At 29.0% G+C, this 12,320-nt stretch overlaps 1 protein-coding gene across 1 annotated transcript; it reads right to left on the bottom strand.

The window, feature by feature from the left end:
- Nucleotides 1-4,917: 4,917 nt before the first annotated feature.
- Nucleotides 4,918-11,144, bottom strand: LOC112689661 (probable peroxisomal acyl-coenzyme A oxidase 1). Its single transcript, XM_025563476.1, has 13 exons — nucleotides 10,968-11,144; nucleotides 10,743-10,911; nucleotides 10,501-10,669; nucleotides 9,733-9,856; nucleotides 9,558-9,677; nucleotides 9,380-9,504; nucleotides 6,591-6,754; nucleotides 6,328-6,490; nucleotides 6,070-6,260; nucleotides 5,690-5,839; nucleotides 5,518-5,623; nucleotides 5,284-5,430; nucleotides 4,918-5,226 (listed from the first exon to the last, which is right to left on the bottom strand). Exons 1-13 carry the CDS (start codon nucleotides 11,086-11,088, stop codon nucleotides 4,966-4,968), a joined length of 2,010 nt encoding a protein of 669 aa, XP_025419261.1. The 5' UTR covers nucleotides 11,089-11,144; the 3' UTR covers nucleotides 4,918-4,965.
- Nucleotides 11,145-12,320: the final 1,176 nt, after the last annotated feature.

Raw genomic sequence — 12,320 nt, 5'->3', positions numbered from 1 at the left:
TAATGACTTATTTACGATTAATAAATTTAATCTAATTTTATCAGCGCAACAAACGTACGGAATAAAATATGATTTACTTAATTTTCTACTAAAACGATATAATTTAAAATATAAATTATGAATTGAAAAATTTTAAATTTTGAATATACATGACATTCATTTTTCAAGTAACTCCGATGGGCCAACTGTCCAAGAGTCCAAATCAAGGTCTAAAAAGAGAAAAAAAATTTCCAAGAGGCCAATTTTGTCAACAACTATTAACTGTGAGTCAGCTGACTCCCTGAACCCCCCTAGATCCGCCCCTGATTTAAAAACATGTACTTGTTGAAATTATAACCCATTGACTTCCAAGTCTGATTCATCTTCACTATCTCGTATTTCTCTAGTCATGAACATATATTTGGTCTTATTCTGGGTTATCGACAACCCCATATGTTTGCATACTTTCATTAGGTCTGACATACTGTTTACGGTATCTTGCTTCGTATCACCCAGAATTATTATATCATCCGCATAAAGTTTATGCAAATGTATAAAGAATATACAAAAAATATTTTGCATATACATGTCTCACATATTTTTTTCCTGTTGCTTGATCATGGTAACTATACATTTTATAAACTTTATACCAAAACAGCAAAAAAATATAGGTAAATATAACATTGCATGGAATATAGACAAGACATTTTGCATTTTTTGGCCTTGACTGTGAGTAGTCGATAGAATAGTCACTGTGTGTGTTGATAATATTGTAGGCAATTTTATAGATATTTTTTTACGTTTGAAACATAGTTATTATCTTCTTAGTTTCTGTCAATGATATTGCCATTATAATTGTAGTTGTTGTTAATACTTTGAACAATCTCTTTCTCATGCTGCTTTCTTGAGACAGACATTTTCTTGGTAATTTGTTTGCAACCATTAGGTTTAATTTTCTCTTACCGTTAATTTTAAGCTATTTTTTTAGTTGTCTGATTCATTAATCAAGGATAGGTCTAAGGTCTTAACAGAGTTTTATGAGTCCGCTGTCGTTCAAGTAATTGTCAAAATATTTATTATTCATGTGAAACTTGTCTTTCAACAATTTATTATGTATAACCAAACTATTTTTGGTATCTACTGCAGTAACACTAAATATGTTTAGTTATTTAATATATAATTGTACTATAAAGTTCATTTACTTGACTTCTATCAATTGATATTTTACTATTTTAGGTGAAAGCAAAGAACATTATAAAAAAATGAAAAAAAATCGTTAAACAAGTATTAAAATACTAGTTAAAAAAATTAACTTTCAATAATTATATTAATATTATTAAATAATGGTGTAAATAAAATTAAAAATAAGGAAAAAGTGAGTTGTTATAAAATAGTAAAAATAATACCGAAAAAATTCTAACACTACAGTACAAAAAATATGTATTAAAAAAAAAAAAAATCAAATTAAAGAAATTATCATAAATAAATAAAAATTTGTGGTGCAATAAAACAATAAAAATTTTTTCATAAAAAAAATAGAAAGATATAACAAGAAAAACATTGTCAAAAGTAAATACGAGTACATTTAAAATATTTAATAAGTTTAATAAACGCATATTAATATTGTTCCTTTAGGAATAAATATAAAAGTAATATAATTATCAAGAAAAGAAAAATACTCCAAGAAAAAACATTGAATCATTATTATCATCGACCACCATCGGAAAACATGGTCGAAAAAAAATTTGAAAACCAACGAGAGATCCGTACGTTCGTCGTATGAATCATTACAAACAGCTTTTACTGTTTGTCGGTCTTTGTTTAAATTTAAAACCAACACGTTTAACATAGCAACGCAAACTGTAAACCATACAGATTTGTATCGAAAACTGATTCGCAACATTTTCCTTTCGGCCAGCACATACACATGCGGTGTACGTTAATTAGCTTTTTTTTCGTATTCATATCAATGAAAAAATATTAATCGATGAGTGCGTTTGGTTGTTTCTCAGTGACCGGCGCATGGATCAAATCGAGGTCATAGCAAAAGATTTCGCGAGGGTTCAGATGGACAAGTATACTTTTCGATAAGTAAATTTTAAAATTACAAATGTTACAGGCGCGTATAGTATACTGTGTGGCAAGGGTGGGATGTAAGCCATTTCAGTGGACAGCGACGTGTGCCCTCACCTGCGGGTCGTGTCACATTTTGTCCAAGACTGAAATCGCCTTCCCGCGCCAGTTACACGCACTATTTTTTTTCATGCCCCAGCTCTCATGGCAAAAGGCAATGCAGGGATCTATGCAACGACGGACCATTCAACGAAAACGATTTCGTGGACGAGTTTTTATTATCCGTAACGCACTTGTGTTGTGTAGGAACGGTGAAAATGAATTATTTTTAAATGTTCATGCGTCACGCAAGGAGGTTATAATACAAATACAAGATTTCATCGAAAATTTATATTTTGTAACCATCAAGGTATACGTATCAGTTTCTAGTTATGTTGGAAATACGCGCCTAGCACACTAGAGGATTTCCACTTTACCATCCGGCACTTTTAGGGATTTCTAGTCTTTCACCCGGCACTAATTTGTTATTTTCTTTATATCCATACAAAATAATATATATTTATTAATATAAAAGGGTGCATATTAATATGATTATAAAGTCAAAAAGAACTAAACAGACTAAATTATATGTATAATACACGTGTACAAGGTCAATAAAGTTAACGGACACACGCATTGTTACTGCTATCACGGCTGTGTATTAAAAATTGCATACTTATTCATATTATTTTATGTTATAATATATTTTAGGTGGATATAAGTGCATTGCACTGATTATCCGGAATTATGAATACCAATGGTAATCCTAATGATTGACATATGATACATCGAAAGTTATATAATTGTATGAATATATTGTATGTATTTTTTATTCATATTTAATATAATTTGAAATCAGTAATAAATATTTAGTTGGTTCGCGCACACGTACGTTGTTGTCACTTGCTTATCTAAATTTTGTGTCGGTTTTATATTATTTTCGTATTACTGTACGACCTTGACAGTCACATGCTCCGGTACGCCACCTTCGGTTCTCACGAAGAGAATCTTCCCCCTCACCCCTCTGAATAGTAACGAATTTCCATGACAACGATAATGTAGGCCACTTCTTCCATCTCATCGTATATAAAATTAAAAAATCATAAATCTTTCACTGGTAAGTCACCACTTCTATTGCATTTAGAATGCACATTATTAACGGTTTCAGATAATATTATGGAATGTACCTACTTCAGGGGGCTATGGATAGTCTAGTTAGCTAACTGCTAAACATTAACTTGCCTAACTCGAACTCTGTTTCTAACATAGGCGTGAAGCCACCTAATGTGCACGAAACCCTTCATATAATCATCTTGTCTACCGAAAACAAAAATAAGAAAACAAATAAGGTTTTATGTGCTACTACAAAGTTGTTGAATTTCGCCGCATCAAAATCAAACGTGACAATATTTTAGCACCCACACAATTTATATAAATCGTATTTCTTTCGCCTAAACTCTCTGAAAATATTTTTATTTTCAATATTATACATGTCGTTTCACCCAGCATTCGTTCACTAGTCTAATGCATGCGATTCTTCCGGTTCGGTCACACTTAAAAGTTCTGTCGTAGAAAACAATGTTGCAGTCATTGTAGTGAATTATATACCTTACTATATATATATACGAATATAGTAAGTAATGTGTGAACCTCTCATCACCGCGGTCCTCACTTACAATATACTACACTTTGAGGTAGGCAATGATTAATTATTCTTATAAAAAATATTGACTAACTGGTCAAAGTTCAGTAAATAATCGGAGGGCTGCTTACAAACGTATAACAAAGGTTTTCTTCTCGTCTCACCTAACCAGAACGCCGACCAATTTTATTTATTTGTTTATGTTTAAATATATATTTAATATGGAGTAGTTAAATGATATATCTCTCACGACTATATGAGCAAGATTATTCGAACAATGGGTATACGGTGGGAGGGGGGTTAAGTCTCTAAGGGGTAGTGTATAAAATTTTTTTAGGCACTCCCTGGAATACAGGTCATCGCACTATGATGATATATTATTATTATAAAAATTATTGGAATAAAATTAATTATGGTATATTGGTATACAAATGAACATACGAAAATGATTTTTACATTGTCCTCCGAAAACGGCGGTAACTTATTACATTTGTTTGTCTTGTTGTTTTGTGAGTTTATCTCGTTATATTAATTTAATAAATTGTTCCTTTTCTCAAATGCAGTTTTACGCACTTCCGAGCTTTCTCCGCAGTAAATTAATATAATTTAACCATGTATTTGTTATTGATTTTTTTTTTTTTTTATTAGTTAAATGTCATAATATATATATATATATATATATATATATCATAAAATGAAAATCCTATGGTTTCTGAATCTTAGTCATAGGCTGACGATTGTGATCATTAAGTTTAGGGACTTCTAACATTTGCATACTTTTGTTAATTATTATTAAAAATAGCAGAGTGCGAAATAAATTAATTTCTCGGTGCCATGATATCAAACCTGAAATTTAAGTATGCATATTTTTGCATATTTGATAGATTTTGCAGGAATATGCTTATTTTAAAATTATTATGCTTATTTTGCATATTTTAGAACATATTTGGCCATTTTTTGGTGCATATTTGGGTATTTTTTAGAGCTATAAGTTTCTAAGCCTATCACTGATCATTATTATCAATACAACGTTCCGGCCGAATAAATTCGAGAAATGTTGCAACTACTCGTAATAAGAAATAATAAGTTATAAAAGTAACCCACGTGCAACCTTTTTTAAACAATAAATGATACACCTGTTGTAAAAAAAGTTACAGTACTTCAATTATGTTTGTTCAGTAAAAATTTATTATTTGGGATAAATATAATAGTATTGACTAATTTTAATTAATCTATAGGTTTGATTTTAAAAATGGTTTCAAATACTTATGAAAAGATATATTAACAGGATCTTGATTCAATGGGCTTTTGTTAGCATCTTCTATTAAACGCTCATAGACATTTCCATCATATACTCCTAAAGCAGAACCCAGTATTTCGTCTCGTATATCAAAACCATCTACAAACCCTACTGCATTAGTTCTAATACATTTCAAGCATTCATCTAATAAAGACTGTACTGAAGAAACATCATTTGATTTTAAGTTTGAATACTAAAAAATAAAAGACATTTTTTAGAATAAAATAACTTGTACAATATAGACTTTTACTTGTAGAAAATCGCCCAATTGATTCAGAATCCAGTGACAACAAATTAATTTACATAACTCTGTAAGTACTTTCAATAACTCTGCTGAAAGTTTTACCGTCTTAAGTGTTATAACAAAACAATTTATTACAAATTGTCTACAATGTGCCTATAAAAAAAATATTTTAATTTTTTTTATAATGCAAAATTAGGAACAATTAAAAATAGCTATGAAACAAATTAAGTTAAAAATTACTTCAGCTGCTTTAGTTAGTATAATAGTATATTCATTCCAAGCATCTTCTTGAGAAATTCCAGAATTTATTAATTGATTTATAGTGAAGTAGCAATTTTCAATTTTACTAAAAATGTCAATAATGATAAAATTATTATTTAGATAAATAGTGTATAAAATATATATATATAACCTTCCTGCAACTTGTGAAAATGCACTGTTCATACATTCCAAATTTGTAGTCCAGGTTTTATGTCTTAAACTTTTGAAATTATTTAAATATGATACGGTTTCCGTTAATTCTAAACCAGATTTTGCATCATGATATGATTTAAACAAATACCTTTAAATTTAAACTGGTTATTAGCAAGTGATAAATATCTGAATATTATTATTTGGGCATGGTCAAAAAATACACATATGTTTGAAAAATGGTATAGATAACATTATAAATAAAAATAAAAAGTTAAATCCTCAGTTAATAACTTATAAACATTTTTTTACAATATCTGATAAATATCTGAACATCTGTTAAAAATAAATAATGCTTAAAGTTTTAATATACTATATTACCGTGCTGTTTGCAATAGAAGCACAGTGTTCTCTCCTTCATATGTTTCAGTGGCAGATGTCATTGCGTATAAATTAGGAAAATTACTACAATTCATATATCCATGTCCTCCACATGCTAAACGACATATTGTTACTGCAACAGCAGCATCTGCTGTACTTACAGCTTTTAAGCAGCATGACATTGCATGTAACTAAAAATAAAGTAGTTTTTAATTAACTTGTATATGTATTTTGATAAATAGTTATTTAAAATTGTACCTCAGGTAATTGTTCTAAATTTCCTAGCTTTAATTGTGAAGTTACTTTATTATAAATATCCCAAAGACGCATTGCAGCAAATTTGTAGGCCAAGCTAAGGGCTATTGCTGGAAAAATTTTATACTGTTGTGTTTGGTAGTCTAAAATTTGAGGTTCACCTGCACTAATATCAAAACAACAAACATAAATATTAAATACATCTTTACAAAAAAAAGTATTTATTTATAACAAGATCATTTTTAAAGTAAAAAATGAATATTTACCCTGGCTTAAGTTCTGACTGTCTTCTAACACAACTATATCTAGTTGCTATTATTGCAGCTTTTGATAAATAACTAGATATTATATCTCTGACAATTACTACTCGAACAAAAATCATAGTACCATAAATCAGTTTGTCATTTACTGATTTTTTATACGTTCCATCCTTAAAGTAAGAGAATAAATAATGAAAATAATTAATTTTTTTAGTTTAACATTTCTAAAATTTCATTAGAGAATCTAAAAAGCAAAACTATTTTAAAATTATTTTTGAAATACATATAATATGAATCATATTATACTTTATATGCAATTATATTCGATGATTAGATATAAATTATAAATTAATAATGTAAATACTAAATAGCAATAATTAATAGCTAGATGCTCATGAATAGGGCTCAGAAGTTGATGACCTTAAAACATTAAAAGATGACCTAAAAAAATATGCAAATGTGACATAAAAATGACAACAAATGTTATTAAAAATGGACTAAAAAATTACAAATATTTGTTTTATAAAATAAAGCTTACAAATTACACAAAAATCATTTCTTGTACAATTAGAGCAAATTTTATGTTATCAAATCTTAATGAACGACGATTATCTGTTTATAGATATAGTAAAAACTGTGTAATACGGAAAATTATCCAATACGTAATTTTTCTTTGGTCCCGGCATGTTTCTATAGTTTTATATAGACGTTGAATCTCAATAAAACGGAACTTTCCTAACGCGGAAACGGAACGATTTTGTAGGTCCCATGTAAGTAAAAACCTTGCATAAGGCGGAAAAATGACTGTGTCACATGACATTAATATGAGCATGTAAGTACATAGTAAAACGATAATTAAGATTAAACTGCAATACATAAATCAGTTAGGTAATTTGTATTTTCGGTTATCGAATCAGCGATATGAACTTGTCCTGTATAGCAGTGAAACATTAAGCATTCCAACATCAGCATTAATTGAAAAAAAAATCTACATCAGTTTGTTATTGACCAACTAAATTATAATCTCCTTCAAATAATTCCTTCAATCAAACAACATACAGAAAGACAAATGGCAGCAGCAATGTTAAAATAAAAAAACTATGTAAATGTTTAAATTTAATTTACAACCTTCATAATAATTATGTAATATGTATAAATTATTAATAATTTTTTAATAAAATAAGTTATATAAAGTCAAGTAATAAATTAAGATTTTAATTAGTCACTCACTTAGAAGTTAAATGTTATAATTAAATTTAATAAATGTTAAATTATAAATGTTATAAACTAATTTTGTAATAACAAAAATTGATACGAAATAGTAATTTAGAATTATTCCGTTTTATTCAATAAAGTGAAAAACTGCTTAAATTGGAATTTTAGGTTGCTCCCAGTGTATTTTGCATTAGACAGTTTCTACTGTATTTATATTTGGAAAAATTTCATTCCACGTCCACTGAAGTGATTGTGAGGTGTAGGCGATAACCGATGTTTTAGTTTTGGCATTTCAAAAATTTTACGAAAAAATAATAACATTTAGGCCAAGCGCACACGGTGCAACTGTTCTGGAACAAAAGTTGCAGATCAGTTGAGTTTACAATCAGTTTGAAACCAGTACAAAACTGGTGTCCGCACATGGACATGACTGATTTTAGATCAGTTGGTGTTAATCTATTCGAACAGTGCAGTTGTTTTATAATAGCAATGCAACTGCAACCGCGGGAAACGATTGTGTACAACTGATTGTAAACTGATTGCAAACTAATTTTAGTTTTATCGCCTCGTGTGCGGACGCCAAAGCCGTACGATACCAAGGTCACAAAACAGTTGCGTTTGCAACTGATCTGCAACTTTTGTCCCAGAACAGTTGCACCGTGTGCGCTTGGCCTTAGGTATAATAGGTATAATTCATTACAACACGACAACGATGTGACGACTGTTATCGGTGAGATAAAATCGGTTTGGTTCTAATCTAAGTTCGTTGTTAATTTCCAAGTTTTAAGTTATTGGCATTGATCGACAAGAAACGATAAAAAGTGAACTAGTGTGAAATCAGTAAAAATGACTAAGAATGTGGGAAAATTACCTACCAATGTCAAAAAATGACATTAAAAGTAATGAACACCAAAAAATGCAAAAGAAAAAAAATGCAAAATAAAAATTAGTTATTTGGATTCACATGCTAATAAAAAACATTTGTGGTCAGGAGAGCACCTTCTAAAAAATTAAAAAAAAAAAAAAAATACAAAATGCATAAATTTCCGAGCCCTATTCATGACTGCATTTCATTATAATATGCATTATGTAGTGTGCCGGACTCGAAAGACAGACTCAGTACGATTTTAATGACAAAGTCCATCTTTGTTGTAACACTGTTTTAAACTATAAATAGTTTATTTTATTTATTGAGATATAAGATTCAGTCTTGTGCACATACGTCTCAATCGCCTATTTAGAGGTTAGTTCATATCTAACTAAATGTGGTACTGCGCCCATCCTGTATACAAAAATACTCGAATGCAGCACCAAAAGTGGTTTTAGAACAAGAAAAAAATACCAAGGCTGTTCTTTGGTTCAAAACACTAAATAATATTGAAAACAAAATATCCGTAAAACTAAACTACATGAAAGTTAAACAACAATTGGTTATAATATTTCTTTCACCTGTTAAACGTTAACGTAACGTTATGTTTAATAAGGTAGTTTTTTTTAATTTTCAATACAAAAATATAATATATGTAAACATAAATAGGCATTTTTAATTTGACTTATTTAAAAACTAAAACAATATTTACTTTAAGAACTTGGGCATTTTTCATAAGCATATTCGTTCTAGGTATTCTCACTTTATCGAAAGCTAAATATCCATTATTAATTGAATTCATTCCCAATTTACTTCCAATTTCACCAATTTTTATTCCTTGTATAATATTTTTATTAGTTATAATTTTACATCAACAAAAATTTGTTTACCAGGCATTGGATTCCATGTTTCCTCATCTCGGATTTGAACTATAAATGGGTGTATACCAAAACACTCTCCTTTGGTATAGAGCTGAGCCATTACAATTGCATAGTTACAAGTATGTCCAACTAAAAATTAAAAATTATATAATAGTTATATTAAATTAATTTTAAAGGAACTCACGTCCACCAGCCCACCATTTGTATGATGTTAATGTAGGACTGTTCAAAATAAATTGTTCTGTATCTGGATCATAAGTACAAGTTGTTTCTAAGCCTCGAATAAATGTCCCATGACCGAGTTCAGTCTATAAAATGTTAGTGAAAAATACAACTAATGACGTAAAAGAAAATAATTTGTTTTAAAGTTTTGTAGATGTGGGAATATTTAAAATAAATATAATAATATATCGCATGGGCGTTACTAAAGTCTAAATTTTGGGGTAGCAAAGTTTATTTTTAGAAAGTTAAAAAATTAAATTTTTAAAGGTTTAACATGATAACTGGCTTACTTAACTGGCTAACTTTTCTTCATTAATCTTGGTATAACGTATAGTATATACACTGCCTTATTGTCTGTATTGAACTTATCACAAATTATATTTTGGATACAATCACAATAATAGATGGTCTATGTTCGTACACACTTGAATAATAAACTTCGAATATATTTTTAAAGTCTATAACTTTTTTTGGGGTAGTGAAAAGATACCCTTGCTACTCCACAAAAATTTCTAGGGTAGCAATGATACCCCTCGATACCCCTTAGTGACGCTTATGATATATCGTTAAAATCGTTTATACTCGTATCTAGATTTTATTACTTTTTTACTATTTTAAAATAAAAAATGTAGTTACATTTTTAAAATTAAAAATCACAATTGTCATTTTTAATGTATATAGGCTACAGAAGTTTACATTGCATAATACAGAATAACAAATAATAAAATACCTGAGCATAAGTTCCTATAATTTGATTGCTAAAAGCTCGACCGACCCAATATTCCTGTTGTTCCAAGGTCCCCTGACCCATAATAGCAGGTATAAACATAATGTAATGTACAGAAAAAGGTGTACCATCTTTAATAATTGCACTACCTACTGATATACCTAGAAATGATCTGAAATTTTAATAATAGGTAGTTTATTATATTTATACTACTTTTAAATATAGGTATACTTATAGATTCATACTTGTATATATCCATAAAGTTGCTAGCACTTTCATCAAATTGTTGCCATTCCTTCACTTTTTTGAATAAAATACAACTTTTACGTACAGCATGTTCATAACGTTCTTTGTGACTTAAATATTCCATTGGAACTTCATCCTTAAATCTCGGATCAGATATGAAAAAATTTTCTAAATTAGAAATATGTATAAAAATAAGCTCAATCATTAATCAAAATGTCCACAACCAAGTTTTCTTCTATGCAAGGTTTGTTTAACACCTCCATCCAAAAAATTAGTGAGTTCTTCAACATCAAAAGTGCATTTTTCACGTTCTTTCAGCAGATCAGCATTGACAGTAAATTTCATTTTAACTTTGTAGGTACACAATCGAAATTTATATAAAAAAAAAAAAAAAAAAACCCTTATGCAAATTTATATGTTAATAATACTTTGGTTCAATTGAAATAATGTTTTTACTGTACACGGTCGTAGAGATTATAATATAACAAACAAAAAATAAATGTTTAAATGATGAGAGTAAAAAAATAAATAAAATCAATAAATAAGCAACGGTGGATTATTTCAGACTAACTGAAAGTTAATCATGACAACAACAACGTGTTGAGAGAATGTGAAACGAAGAGGGGATAAGTGTTTGAGTGCAACGGAATATTTTCCTTAATATATTCTGCATATCTATCGTCACGATAAGTAAATAGAATTAATAAAATAGCGAAATTGAAGGCAAAATGCGAGGTTCGAGCAGGAAAAAACTGCAATGTTCTATATATAAAAATAATGTAAATGGGTCACTGTTGCGTTAATTTAATATTTAATTTTTAATTAATGCTAGCAGTCATCACGTAATAGATTCAATGATGCGTTTGTGACCTTAAAGCCTTGGGTTTTAACAGCCGTGATCTATGAATGCATTATTCGTAGTGCGCGTTTTCGTAGTAGCACAAAAATAGAAAAAAGTGTTTAAGTTTATTTGTAATTTACGCACATCAAATCTTTTCCCGTTTCATCCGTTCCACAATTTTCGTCCATAGTCCGTAAAATTGTTTATCATCGTTGTGAATATTAATGATAGGCTGTGTTCGTGAATTATGTGTTGTGTGAATTATTACAAAAGAATGTATTCTTGACCACTTTTGTCGTTGTTTTTCCTATATATTTTCTCGTCCGCCACCGGGTCTGTCGTTCGGTCTTGTTATAACTTCATCTCTCTTTAATTCACATATAAGATAAATCGATTAATTTTTATTATTTTTTGTTCTATCGTTGTTTGCTATTGCTATTATTATTTCTATTCTTATTACTATTACTACTAACTATTGTCGTTTGCCATTGCGGCGACACATTCAATTATTGTTATTCATACCATTGTGGCAAATAAATTATTATTAAATATTGTTATATAGTGTATCAGGTCTTATTGAACTTTAAGTTATTGATATTAAGTCAATAACTCCACCTATATGATAAGTATATAATTTATTCATATGGGGTAGGCAACCCTTAATACCTAAGAGTTTAAAAAGCTATTCTCATTTATTTTGTTCTCAGATCTCCCGAACATACACAAAATTTTTTAT

The sequence above is a fragment of the Sipha flava genome, unplaced genomic scaffold (assembly GCF_003268045.1).
Source record: "Sipha flava isolate LNK unplaced genomic scaffold, YSA_version1 45_pilon_pilon, whole genome shotgun sequence".
NCBI lineage: Eukaryota > Metazoa > Arthropoda > Insecta > Hemiptera > Aphididae > Sipha > Sipha flava.
Note: the sequence above shows the minus strand (reverse complement) of the source record. Positions and strands in the feature narration are given on the sequence as shown.

Bases quoted from the DNA above. Each gene is read 5' to 3' on its own strand.
- LOC112689661 (XM_025563476.1), bottom strand. From the start codon at position 11,088: ATGAAATTTACTGTCAATGCTGATCTGCTGAAAGAACGTGAAAAATGC. The intron at 9,505-9,557 runs GTAAACAAATTT...ATATTATACAAG, and splicing joins AACATGGAATCCAATGCCTG to GAATAAAAATTGGTGAAATT. The intron at 5,840-6,069 runs GTAATATAGTAT...TTAAATTTAAAG, and splicing joins CTTCTATTGCAAACAGCACG to GTATTTGTTTAAATCATATC.